This window comes from Capsicum annuum, chromosome 8 (assembly GCF_002878395.1).
Source record: "Capsicum annuum cultivar UCD-10X-F1 chromosome 8, UCD10Xv1.1, whole genome shotgun sequence".
Classification (NCBI taxonomy): Eukaryota; Viridiplantae; Streptophyta; class Magnoliopsida; order Solanales; family Solanaceae; genus Capsicum; species Capsicum annuum.
Window position 1 is genome coordinate 153,295,079 of NC_061118.1, and position 14,676 is coordinate 153,309,754.

Here is a 14,676-nt window from a genome sequence, read left to right on the forward strand (position 1 = left end):
TACGAATTGCAAACTAACACAAAATAACAAATTAATAGAAATATTACGATAATACAATTAAACCTAACATTTACACACACAAAAAAATCAAAGCCAACCTGCATTCATCTAGCATTTGTAAATTAAAATAAAACAATAAGATAATAAATATATCAAAACAGTACAATTAAACCTAACATTTATACAAGAAATTCTTCAAAGCAATCAACATTCATCTCAACCTGTAAACTATATAAAAATACTATAATAGTGATTACAAAGTTTCGATTTTGATCCAACTAATTCTTGTCTAAGCAAAATTTTGACCATAAATAATGATTTTGAATGAAAACAAAGAAAATATATATATAAATATGTTGAATTCTATTATGCTGACAAAAAGTAAAGAAGTTGAGAGTTAAAAAATTAAGCATCCACCATCTAGACATGCAATCGAATCAAGTTAGATGAATAACAATCTATTCTCCCAATAGACAAGCCGATTTGTTCTCTAGTTTAACGTACATCTCAATATTTATAGAAATATTTCCTTAATAGAGTCCTATTTTAGGAATATTTTTCTAATTGAACAATAGAAAAAAATATTAATTAATTCTCCTACCATATATTTTATGAGTCCCATATATTTTAGAAAGTATAACTAATATAATAAAAAATAATTAAATAATAAATTAAAAAATATAATGAAAAGACAGTTTTGTCTAAAAAAGAGTTTTTTAATGAAGAGCAAAAAGTTCAAATCACTTTTTTAAGGATTTTTACACTTTTAATATATTATCATTTCTAGAAAAGTAAAATACAAAAAAAGGTACTTATCTATAATTTATAATCTCTCCTAGAGAGATTATAAATTATAGATAAGTACCTTTTTTTGTATTTTACTTTTCTAGAAATGACAATGTGATAAACTTTATAAAGTCTCTATTTATTTTTTAATTCGTGACCGATCAAAATACAACACATAAAATAAAATGAAATGAGTAATAAATAATTGGAAATTGGACAAATAAATATTGTTAGAATAAAGGAGTAAAATCATGTTTATTTTGTGTTAAAAATAATTTTTCATTTTGTGTTTATTTTATTCTTGCTATTTAATATTTTATTAATTTTTAATATTATGTGACTTATATAATTAACAGGATAATATAGTAAAATTATTTTCTTATTTCACAAGGAACATGCAAAATCTTATGTGAGCGAGTAAAAATGAACAAAATTAGTAAACAAAACAAGCTCTTAATGATGTCTATATCATTCGGCCCTCAATTGGACAAATATCTGTTTGCCCTCAAATACTAATTAATTTCATATGTTCGAGTAATCTCTTTGTTTTCGTCTTTGCAAATGGCTCTGAAATTAAAGTTCACTGACATTACTATTGCTTCTGATTCTTTGCACCTTCTCAACGCGATCAACAACTCAAATTTACAAGATACTAACTTAATTTGTATTTGCAGGGATCTTCTGCTGCAGGTGGGGGACCCTGCGATCATCCATGAGAAACGTAGTGCAAATGCAGTTGCGGACTTGCTAGCCAAGGAAGGGAATAAGTTAGACGATGACAGTAGTATGATAGAATGGGAAGTTCCACCTGTGTTTGTTCGAAAACAGCTGAAAACGACAAAGATGGAACTCTTTTTCTCGGGCAAGTCCAGCCCATAACTACTGATATTTGTAATATAGGGTGTGATACGCCTGCTAGTATGGTTATGCCTACTGTTAAGAATTTGTGATTGACTAACTGTTGTTGATCGATGGAACGGATTGCCTGACGTGTTCCAAGGAAGCAGTAAAACAGAAAGTAAAGAGCATAATGATTTTTACGTGGAAAACACCCAAATCAAAAAGGTGTAAAAAATCACGACCTGCATCTCTACAGGATTTAACCCAACTTTACTAAATAACTCCGAGCCTCAACAACTACTGATTACAAAACTCTTGTAACCGACAAATAAGAATTATAAACTCTAATCCCTATAACTCAACAACTAGAAATTATAAATTCTAATTCCTTTAACTCAACGACTAGGAATTATAAACTCTAATTCCTAACTGCACACACACCTCCTAAGGTATGCGTTCCCAAAGTCTCTGAGTTTTTCCAACTCGAAGACTAGCTCCTAATTCAGTTTATAGCACACTGAAACTAATATTACATCAATAGTTCAAACACAATGAACAACTCTAAAAATTAACGCTAAAACTCTTAGCTGAATTCGTTTCTTTAGTTATTGAGTAGCACTTCGTGAAGTCAACCAGTCGAGTTACTCTAAATAATACATCTTCTATTTAAACACAGCCCTCCAAAGAGTTATTCTGTATTTCAAACTCCTCTTTTAATTAGAACTCTCATTACATAGAGTTTTACTTCAAGTGAGACTCCTTCTCCAATTTCAACTTTTGTCTCCTTAGTGTTGTAATCAAACTTCAACTCTTTAAATCAGCATATCTTCAAGTATTTTACTCAACCACAACTTCTTCAATTCATCACGTGATCAGTAACTTGAGCATATTAGAATTAGGTTTGTTCATTCATTCAGGAATTTAAACAATCTGTGTCTGCATCTATCAGTGAAACCTGAAACCTATTTTCCTATGATTGGACCAGCTCAAGTAACATGGTTTATTCATGTGTTAGTCATCAGAAACTTCATTGATCTGACAAAGAGTCCTTTAATTTGTATGCTTCCTATCTTGCGTTCAATCAGCAGAATCTTTCTCCTCCTACACATAGGACTCTTCAAGATATGCTCAGAAGTGAAAATTCTTCTTTCTATAGAACTCCTTTTTCAACTCAACTTGTTTTCCCTTATCATCAAGTATTTGAATAAAATTCAACTTCTTCAAATTAGCACAGCTTCTACTTTGTAAATGCGTGAGTTACTCTGAATAATACATTTTCTATTTAAGCACAGCTCTCCAAAGAGTTATTCTTTATTTCAAACTCCTCCTTTAATTAGAACTCTCATTACATAGAGTTCTACTTCAAGTGAGACTTCTTCTTCAATTCCAACTTTTGTCTCCTTAGTGTTGTAGTCAAACTTCAACTCTTTAAATCAACATATCTTTAAGTATTTTACTCAACCACAACTTCTTCAATTTCTCACGTGATTAGTAACTTGAGATATCAGAATTAGGCTTGCTCATTCATTCCTGACTTTAAGCAATCTTTGTCTGCATCTATCAGTGAAACCTGAAATCTATTTTCCTATGATTGGACCAGCTCAAGTTACATGGTCCATTCATGTGTCAATCATCAGAAATTTTATTGATCTAACAAAGAGTCCTTTAATTTGTATGTTTCCTATCTTGCATAGACTTTTTTAATCTGCAGAATCTTTCTCCTTCTACACATAGTACTCTTCAAGTTATGCTCAGAAGTGAAACTCTTTTCCATAGGACTCCTTTTCCAACTCAATTTGTTTTTCCTTATCGTCAAGTGTTTGAATCAAATTTAACTTCTTCAAATTAGCACGTATTTATTTTCTTGAGTTTATTACAATTATTTCATATTAATTTGTCAGTTTGTCAATCATCAAAACTACATCATACCCAATAACATCACCCAACACCTACTAATGTATTATCTAGTTCTGATAGGTTGGATCCTCCTCGGGCCAGCCTCAGGATGCACTGCTGTAACAATGACTCTTTCTAGTATAATAATATAACTATCCTTCCCTACCAAAAAAAAAAAAGAAAAATCTTTGTTTTCGTCTACATTTTTTTTTTCTTTTTGGGTTAAATTGTCTACATACAATATGAGTAGCTATAAATATTAGTAAGTTCAATCAACTTTAGCCAGTCAAATCTGTTCGGAGGTGACTTTAGTGTAATCTTCTACCTACTTAAATGACTGTATATACCAACATGGTTTGGTTTGTGGTGCTGTTCCACCCTAAATTAAGGTCAAGGGTTCGACTCTGCGTATAGAGAAAATTTTGTTGGGAGTACTGCCATCTTAATGGGCCTGCAACACGCGATACAAATTAATCAGACCTCCAATGCGGATCGGACACCAGATGGAAACTAAAAAAAAATGACTGTATATGATAAAAAGTCTTCAGAAATGACTTCTGATCTTTCCAATTATGGAATTAATTATTGCCATTTGCCAATTGGACTTCGTCAATAAAGGTAAAACACCATTTCCGCCATCTTTTTTTTGTTTTTGTGTGTGGGTGATTTTCTCCATGGAACTAAAATCTATTACTCCGTACTAGTAAAAGTCTATTTCAATTCTTGTGTCAATTTGAAGTTTTAAGAAAATCAACTTGTTTGGTGAGTATGGGGACTAGTCTAGAAAACGTGCTTGACTTCATAAAAAGAATTCTCGTCATAAAAGAATCTATTGTCACTCTCAACATATGAGCTTACTACATATTTGACACTTGTCTGCAAATCTTATTTATACATTCGAACTGAAGATCGTTTCAATTGACCATTTCAACATATAATAAAGTGCATAATGCAAATAAATAAATATATCTTTTAATTTGATTTCAGCATTCATTTATGTCCTTCAAATTTAGATGTGCACAAGTAAACGCTAAACCTTGTTTAAAGTTAAACAAGTAGATACATGCATCCTATGCGGGATCCAACGTAGTCAATTCATGTCCTACGTGACGTCCTACATGTATTAATAAGTATTATACGGAATCCAACGTGTGTGTCTCTTTATTCAACTTTATACAAGTTTAAGTGTCCACTTGTACACATCCAAAGTTGGAGATCGTAAATGTCAGATCAGGCCAAGTTAAAAACATGTTTATATATTGTTTCTAACACAATTTTGATTTAGATTTTGGAAAATATTTTGTGCGCGTTCTCAAACATCCGTGTAATTAAGTTAGCCACATATTACAAGTCTATAATTATACACATCAACCTCAATTAGGATAAGCATGAGATGACTTACTGAGACAAATGCATATAATTAAAGGAGGTGACATATTTCAAGTGGTTAACTCATCAATAGGCACCTTAGAGTCCACACAGTTTTTTTTACTTTTTCAAATCTGAACTGAAAGTGTCTAACAGAAACAAGCACTATAGTACGTGTTTCAGTTAGGTGCTCAACTAGAACAAGTCATTGTTTAAGTGCCTAAATGAAATTTAATAACAAGTTTAAGAGGTTTTCAATGTATTAAGGTATACCGACGAGTGACGACCTCAACAACAACAACATATCCAGTGCAATCCCACGAGCGAAGTACACTGAGGACCTCAACTAACACCAGTCTTTGCCTTCCATTTCCCGGCAGTTAATCAGCACAAATATTAAACAGAACTTGACCTTAAGAAAATATGTCCTTTTCATAAAGTAGCCACGTATGGGGGAATGGTCCTTTGTTAGGGGGTTGTATTTCTATATAAGCAGGCCCAAATAACTCACTGCAATATATAGTATTAGTCTAAGATCAACGAAAATGGCATGTTGCAAAAGTTTAGTTGCTCTACTTGTTTTACTTCTTCAATCATTTACTCCACCTGTTCTAACTGAAGCCACTAAAACTACATCTTTACCTTTGGCAAACACTACTCGAGACAAAGTGAGATGTGTTAAGCGTGAGAGGAATGCCCTATTAACATTCAAGCAAAGTCTAACAGATCCCTCGGGCCGACTGGCTTCTTGGGTTGGCTCTGAGTGTTGTATCTGGAAAGGTGTTTATTGTGACATCCAAACTGGTAATGTCATCAGGCTTGATCTCAACGATAGATCAGACAATTGCTATTGGAAGAAAATGGACTCCTTGACTACAGGCAACTCATCATGCTTGGGTGGCAACATAAGTCCTGCTTTACTCGAATTGCATTACTTGGAGTATTTAGACCTTGGTGGCAATGACTTCAAAGGACTTGCCACTCCCACTTTCTTGGGTTCTCTTGAAAACTTACGATATCTTAACCTCACCCTTTCATCTCTTATTGGTGTTCCTCCTTCCCTTGGAAATCTATCAAATTTGGAGTATCTAAGCCTCCATGCGTATGCTTATCCTTATGATACTGTTGAAAGGGGTTGGGTCAAAGATCTGAGTTGGGTTTCCAGTCTATCTTCTTTGAGGTATCTTCATCTTTCTCATGTGAACCTTTCTTTGGCGAAACACTGGCTCGAGTCTTTTAATAAGCTGCAGTCATTAGAGATTCTGGATTCACAAAACAGTAGTCTTCGCTATCTCCCTTACTCCTTACCCAAGTGGAATATGACTTCCCTTTCTTATCTCTACCTTTCGGGCAATAACTTTGATAATCCTGTGTTGCCTAAATGGTTTTCCAATGCCACCACTATTGAGGAGCTTGATATTGGATACAACAATATTAAAGGCCCAATATCAAGTATCGAATGGGGTAAACTCTGTAATCTGCGGGAGTTGAGGATAATGCATAACAAAATAAATGGAGACATAAGTCAAGTGATAGAAGGGTTGTCCAGCTGCAGCAACAAAACCATAGAAGTCTTAGGTCTACGCAGTAACGAGATGACAGGGGAATTGCCAAACTCATTAGGAAATTTGAAGAAATTAAGGATCTTTAGTATTTGTATGAACATGATTACTGGCACGATTCCAACAACTATTGAGCATCTATCAGGTTTACAAACGTTGGACTTGGGAGAGAATCAATTAAAGGGGGACTTACCTGAGAGTATTTTTAGTTTTTCTGACTTAATCGAGTTGCGCATCTCAACAAATGCTTTAGAAGGCAATCTTTCAGAAAATCACTTTGCAAGACTCCATCAACTGAAAGTGTTAACCTTGTCATGTTTAGGAAATTTTGTGGTCAACTTGAGTAGTGAATGGATTCCTCCATTTAGCCTCATACATGTCGAGCTTAGAGCATGTGGTTTAGGACCCAAGTTCCCGTCATGGCTGGAAACTCAAAAGCAACTTCGGATCGTTATTCTCTCCAATAGTTCCATTTCAGATCCTATACCTCCTTGGCTTTGGGTGATGTGTTCACAATTGCATTGGCTCGATCTATCAGGTAATCAAATTGGTGGAACTCTTCCGAGGCTAGTAAATTTTCCAACGTCCTTTGACAGCACAGTGGAATTCTTTGTTAGTTACAGATATGGTGTCGTGGTGGACCTAAGTTCCAATCGCTTCCATGGTTTGTTACCTCTTTGGCCAAACGTGACACATTTGAATCTTGCTAACAACTTGTTTTCAGGATCTATACCCTTAAACATTGGTCATGTTATGACAAAACTCCAGGTCTTGGATCTTTCTGGAAATGCTTTTACAGGATCTATACCATATTCAATAACAAGAGCGAAGCAGCTGTTGAGATTGGACCTTTCAGACAATCATTTGTCTGGAAAGATCCCTGATTGGTGGTATAGTTTGCATCAACTCCAGGTCATAGATTTGTCAGGGAATAATCTTTCAGGCCGTATTCCTCCTTCAATATGTTCACCACCTTCACTTTTTTGGTTGAGATTGAGTAGCAATAACCTTTCTGGAGAAGTTCCAAATTCATTGCGCAATTGCAGAAACTTGCTTGCACTTGATATTGGAGGGAACAAAATCAATGGCACCATACCCAAGTGGTTCGCAGAAAGTCTCTTATCTTTGCAAATGCTTAGAATGACGGACAACAAAATTGGTGGACACATTCCAACACAGCTATGCCATCTTCCTAACCTTCAACTTCTCTATCTTTCACGCAACAATTTGATAGGTTCTATCCCTTCCTGCCTGGGAAGTTTGAAACTTCTGAAGTCCGTGAAATCTTACAAGTGGGTTCCCAATTACTACTACTTCAATTATGTTTTTACATCCAAGATGGAGTTGATTAAGAAAGGAACAAAGATGACATACACCTTTACCTTAGAGCAAGTGAACCTTATTGATCTTTCCTGCAACAATCTTATTGGTGAAATCCCGAGTGAGATTACAAATCTCTCAGCGTTGGGCACTCTGAATTTATCTTGGAACCAATTGTCAGGAAGAATTCCAGAGGACATAGGGAGGATGCAGATATTGGAGACACTAGACCTTTCCTCTAACCATCTCTCAGGTTCTATCCCGTTAAGTATGGCATCCATCACTTCATTGAGCCACCTTAACTTGTCACATAACAACCTTCATGGCCCAATCCCAACAACAAACCAATTTGCAACCTTTACTGATCCTTCATGTTTCGAAGGTAATCCAGAACTTTGTGGGAAACCATTGATGAAGGATTGCCCTCAAGCCAAGAAAAATGAAACGGATAGGAAATTTGAAGAAGATGATGATGAGCAAGAAATAAGGCTATTTTTCTTAATGGGCGCGGGAGTGGGATTTGTTTTATCATTTTTGGTGACATTTATCAGCTTGATGAAAAAGAAGTCGTGGGCATACTGGTGCTTCCATGTCATGGAGGAAGTTGGAGAAAGAATTATCATGTGCTTTTTGGCCTTCGTGACTTGCTTGAACAGGATTTTTAGCATCAGAAGGATCCGTAGTATTTATTAAAAGCAGGTGCCATTTCTGTTCTATTTTATCTTTTCTTTTACTTTCTGTTTGCTGTTAGCATCTATAGTTTTGACTAGTTGCAGTGACGAAATGGTAAACGCTGTACATAAATGAAAATAAAAGCTTTGTTATTTTGTTCGTTCCTCGTGTTTCTGTGTTTTTTACTTTTAGAAACACTAGATTATATTTCTCAAATATAAGTAAAATCAAGCCTGTATAGAAAGATTGAAGGCACTATGTAAATTTCTCAAATCAAGAGAATAGCATTCAAGTGAATAACATTGATGCCCCCAAAAGACCAATCACTCTGCTTCTTCTATCAAATGGATTCCATCACAATGGCTTAACGTAAACATACAGTGCTCTGTAGAGAATGAAGGAGTATTTATTTTGAGTGTGCATTCAGCTTCATGCCAACGATAAACTAAGAGTGAAAAGTTAAACTTGGCAGTTTAATTTGGGCAACATATCATCAATTAGCCATCTTGCTAACCAACTGTATGCACTTTGTGTCAAATGAACTCCATCCCAACTTATGTAAGTACTCGGGTCAATACACACTGGAACTCCTGGAGCACCACATTCTTTATGTATGTTATAGTTATATTCTCCTCCTATTCCACAACATGCCTTTTGTAAAGAGTTGTTATCGAATCCTGAAAATTTACAAGAAAAATCATAAATGCTTATGGTTATCTTCGCCTTTTCATTTATATGTAAAGAATACTATAAGATGATATGTAGTAATTTGACCTTATAAATAGGAAAAGAAACGAGATCTTTTAGCTCTTACCAAGATTGACAGCATTTTGTAGAAGCCACAGAAAGGCGTTGTAGTAGTCACCATAAATCAGTGTGATGTTTGGGTAATCTTGCTTCAGCTCATCAATGGCTTGTTGCAAATGATTGTTGTAGAATCTTGCAAAGTTATTTAAATCTTTCAAACAATGATACTCATCGTAGGCAGTTGAGTTATTGGTCATGAACTTTGTTAGGAAAATTAGGTGACAGCCTGTTGGGAAGTTGCCTGGAACTATTATTCGAGTAGCCCCGAAACTGATGACTCTCTGAAAGAAGTAAAAGCGTAAAATCACCCCCCCCCCCACCCCCACCCCCATCTCGCATTTCAGAAGTGTAAGTTTGTTGAAAATGTGTCACTAATATCACCCAAGTGACAAGAGAAAGAGAAAGCAAAAACAACATTCATACAAAACGAACTTATATATCCTCAAATATATACTTCAGAGAAGTTATGAAAAAGATACATTTACACGAGGCCATCAACTCCCCTCCTACCATCGCGATTGCGACAAAGTCTATTTAAAGTTAATATATTAAAGGAGTAAACTCACTTTAACACCATGAATGATGGTCTGAACAACTGCTGGCACCATTCTTCGCGATTCCTCCATTGTTTTACCTTGCGATAATCATTTCCCCCTATTTCTCCAACTAGGAAAAGAGACTTGCTCAATTTTTCTCGGCAATCTAGCAAGCAAGAAGAAAATTAATTAATAGGACGTATAGGTAATGCAACTTCCATACGCGCATAATAATATTTAGTAAATTAATTAATGAATTACCTGGGGAGCAAGTGGTCTGGAAATGAGAAGACATCCAATCAAGTTGCACACTCAATGAACTATTTGTAAATGCTGTATTAACATTGTTATTCTCTGCGAGGAATTCTGCTGATAAAAGCAGTAGCCCCTGCTACTGCAAAATTCACACCATGTCCAAAATTTGCATTTCAATCCTTGTAAGGATTAAGGAGAGGAAGGCCAGATTCCACAGCTGTCAAATACAAAGTACGTACATACATATATATAATAGCACAATCAGTATATCAAACACAACTAGTTCCATGAGCTCAATATACCCCAAGAAGCTACATGGATGATTCGGAAAATACTAGTAATCAGAGACTTCCTAGCACACCAACCAATTCTGTCTAGGGATAAAAAGAGTATCATAATACAAATTTACTTCCAGCTGCTAGGAGAAAAGGCGAAAGTAAACTGGAAACACCTGATGTATCACAATAGTGCTCGACCAAAAGCAAGATTCACCTTATGGCTCCATCTACAAGGTAGATTGGTTATCCAAATGGTGTTTGGATGTGGACACTAAGTACAGTTTGTGCCAAGGACATGATGAGTCTAACCAGCATTTGTTTGTATTATGTGTGTTTTCAAGAAGTGTGTGGGAAAAATTGATGCAATGGGAAATCACAGGCTGATCAATTGTTTAAGTTGATCTACACCGAATTCATCTATCACATGTGGACTGAAAGGAACCGCGAAATATTCGAGCACAGGAGCAAAGAAAGGGAACAAATTGCCAGGGAGAACTTATTATTGTTGTTTGAGAGCACCTCCAGGACTTAGAAATCAAATCAATAGCTTTATGTTCTAAAATTTTTGAATGCTTCTATAGCCTAGGCTTGTGTCTGTAGCTGCTAATGAGCATAGCATGTTGTTTGGTCATGCCCTTGTCCCTTTCTATGTGGATAAAATTAAGTCTAATTTGAATCAACCCACTTTTGCCTATAGGCCCATTACTATGGGGCATATATATCACCATCACAAAATGAGAGTTTTCAGCAGCCAAAAAGAGAAAAACAAAGCTCCTTTTCGCACCTAAATTTTAGCCACAGCTATCAACTTCAAATTGCAATTTCCGCTTCGTTTCTTGTCCGATTGAGCTGATTTTTGAACTGCTTGTTCCTCTCATCTCAATATTTGATTAGGAACTGACGGAGCTTGATTTGGTGGCCTGTAGCTCCTGTTCTTCATTTCCGAACACTAGCTGCGTTTTTTGGTGCTTTTACTCCTTTACTTCTCTAGTGTTTGGTGTTGTGGTTTATATATTGTTTCTTGTTATTTGACACTTGTTTGGTGGCAATTTTGAAAGACAATATTGCAACTCTTTGGTGATTGTCACACCCCTTTTTCACTCCAAAAAGATTTCATTTTAAGGTTTCGAAAGGATTTTTATTATTAAAGTGACAAAGATGAACATTTGTTTCGAAAAGAACTTTTAACAATCAAAACTCAGAGTCGCCACTTGGCATAAATCGAGTGTGCCAAGTCACCCATGGATATCCTTTTTCAAAACGATTTTGACTCTTTAATACTGGTTTGCGAACAGAGATTCTGGCTAAGGAATTCTGTTGACCGAGGGGAAGGTGTTAGGCACTCCTCGATCCTGTGGTTTGACCACGGTCGCTTGGCAGAGCGTATCGACTAAATTGACATTACAAATGCATAAACCACACAAAGCACGCAAAAACAATCACTCAAGCAAACAAAACAAAATAATCCAAAATAAAATGTCAAGTCCAATTATACAGTCCCGAAATAGAAAAATGCGAAAATATAAACCTACTTTATTCTATGCTAATTCTAAACTACACTCCATTGCTTTCTCCACCAGATGTTCCGAACCTTGATCGTGTGTCGTCTTCAAGTACATGGTACTTCGGGGCATTTCCCGGATAAATCCATACAAATTCCTCGAGGCATCCCCCGGCCAAATAAATACAATAGATCCCAATGCCTAACTCAAAACCATTCGACAAATATTTCATCATTCAACAATCCATAAGTTCTAAATTTGCCTACCCAAGCCTACTATTTGCCTACTCTTTCGACGGTTTTATCATGATACTACCGAATTCATCTACATCCGTCAACTAACTGAACTAAACAAATTAATCTTTTATCAATTTCTCCCTTCACGCCCCCAAATTCCTTTTCACACGAATAACCAATCTCAATATGAAAACAAACAATCAAGCTCAGACAATTAAATTGCCTCAATCAGATTATCAAAATAATAGCATCAACCAACACGAATCACGCAAATCAATATTCAAAACATCATAACAAAATAACAATAGAAAGAGATAAAGTTAAAAATTGGACCTCAATTGGGCGCTTTATTTTCAATTAACTTGAATCAATTTCAACAGTGACGGGAGCCTCTTGGACCAATGAACCAACGGACAGACCTCGAACGGAACCTCAGTCGCGAATTTACAAACCACAGATTCGACCCTGACCACTTGACGTTCAGCGATGACCACACTGGTAACCAAGGTTTTGATCCTTTTAACGATGACGGGGCTATTTTCCGGCAGCGTCTCGCTTCGGGGGTGATAGGACTTAACCGGAGTAGGAATTTTGGTCGATTTCCGGTATCAATCGGACAAGAATGGGTCGGGATTTTGGGTGAATTTTATTGTTTGAGGGGTTTAGCCGTTGTTTGTTTGGACATTTTCGGTGACCAGAGATGCTTTTCGGTGGCGATTCCGGTGATGGTGCAGCTGGTAGCTTTGGTATATTCCGGTGATGGTGCAGCTGGTAGCTTTGGTGTATTCCGGCGAGAGTTCGCTGGAAAGAACTGTTCACAGTTTCTCCTCTCCGACCTCTCTCTCGCTCAATCCTCTTTCTCCTTTTCTCTCTCTCTCCGTTCTCTCCCCGAATTCTCTATCTCCCCATTTCTTTTCGATTTCTAGTTTTCTCTATCGTCTCCCTTTACAGCTCTGTTCTCGACCCTTTTTTTTCACTGTTCACTCTATTTTCCGGTGAGGTCCGCGTGCGGGGTGAGTGCGTGTGTGGTATATGTGTGTGAGTGCATGGATCAGTGGTGTGTGGGTATATGTTCTCCTCAATGAAAAAAAAATGGGGAGTCTCTCTGACTTGTGTATTCTGTGTGTCTATCCAAAAAAAATGAAAGCAGATGGTGAGCATCCTTGTTTATGTGGCCTCCCCTTTTTAATTGAAATTGATATATATATATTGTATTCTGTGGTCCCTTTGAGAATGTATTGTGAAGGTCCTTTTCGTTTACTTTGTGGCCAAAAAATAAACAGGGGTCACGTGGATGAGGGGTGAGGTAGGTTGTTAGGATGAGGTGTAAAGTGGGTTAGGATAGGATAAAATTTGTTAGAGAGATTGTTATTTTGTCTTTTAATGGGGGAATTAGAATGTGGTGAGGGTGCGTGGTAGGGTAAGGTAAATAGGCGACAAATAATCTTTCGGAGAGACAAAATTACATGTCTATATCATGCCCTCTTTGGATGTAAACACAAAGTGTTTTTAAACAAAGAAGTAGACAACGAGACAGAATTTTGATCCGATCATCATTCAAAGGAAGACACAGAAGAAGGAAAGACAACCGAGTTGGAGAGTCGAGTGAGGCCCCGTCGAGGTTCCGATCTCGGCTCTGTCATTACATCAAAAATGAAAAATTACAAGAGTTAAAAAGATAAATAAAATTAAAAAACTTCTATCTATGCAGCTTCTTTTAAACTCTTGACTTGAGTTTCATCACCCTATTCTTCATGCGGGCTCCTGACTTACAATTTCTTCAACTTGTTGACTACTTTTAGTTTCTTCAACCTGTTCTTCAGGTGGGCTCCTGACTTGCTATTTTTCAATCTGTTGACTTTCAACTTATTTACCTTGCTCCAGGCGGGATCCTGACTTTTGGTTTTATCAACTTTCGATTTCATCACCTTGTTCTTCAGGCGGACTCCTGACCTTCAATTTCATCACCCTATTCTTCAGGCGGGCTCATGACTTTCAATTTCATCACCCTGTTCTTCAGACGGGCTCCTGACTTTTAATTTTAACACCCTATTCTTCAGGTGGGCTCCTGAAACCAATTTTATCACCGTATTCTTCAGGCGGGCTCCTGACTTTCAATTTCATCACCCTGTTTATCAGGCGGGCTCCTGACTTTTAATTTTATCACCCTATTCTTCAGGATGGCTCCTGAAACCAATTTCATCACCCTTTTCATCAGGCGGACTCCTGAAATTAAAATCAAAACTAGAACAAAAATATCTCAAATAAAGATTATAATAAAGAAAGATTTTATTTTTCTGAAAGTAATGCCCCATTTTCCGGAGGGTTCTAAACAGAAAGTAAAATCCCATTTTTCAGGAGGGTCCTGAACAGAAAGTAAAATCTCATTTTTAAGGAGAGTCCTGAACAAAAAGTAAAATTCCATTTTCCAGGAGGGTCCTGAACAGAAAGTAAAATCCCATTTTTCAAGAGGGTCCTGAACAGAAAGTAAAATTCCATTTTTCAGGAGGGTCCTAAACAAAAGTAAAATCTCATTTTTCAGGAGGGTCCTGAACAAAAGTTAAATTCCACTTTTCAGGAGGGTCCTGAACAAAAGTAAAATCCCATTTTTCAGGAGG

At 36.4% G+C, this 14,676-nt stretch overlaps 2 protein-coding genes across 2 annotated transcripts; one reads left to right on the forward strand and one right to left on the reverse strand.

The window, feature by feature from the left end:
* Positions 1-5,435: 5,435 nt before the first annotated feature.
* On the forward strand, positions 5,436-8,465 carry LOC107879334 (receptor-like protein EIX2). Its single transcript, XM_016726389.1, has one exon. It carries the CDS (start codon positions 5,436-5,438, stop codon positions 8,463-8,465), a length of 3,030 nt encoding a protein of 1,009 aa, XP_016581875.1.
* Positions 8,466-8,680: 215 nt separating this feature from the next.
* Positions 8,681-10,287, reverse strand: LOC107839568 (GDSL esterase/lipase At5g03980). Its single transcript, XM_047395569.1, is given in 6 exon segments — positions 8,681-9,121; positions 9,259-9,532; positions 9,818-9,891; positions 9,894-9,953; positions 10,049-10,163; positions 10,165-10,287. Coding segments are annotated over 6 exon segments (864 nt in total). The 3' UTR covers positions 8,681-8,903.
* Between the last annotated feature and the right edge of the window lie 4,389 nt (positions 10,288-14,676).

Coding starts and splice junctions, on each gene's coding strand:
- LOC107879334 (XM_016726389.1), top strand. CDS start 5,436: ATGGCATGTTGCAAAAGTTTAGTTGCTCTACTTGTTTTACTTCTTCAA.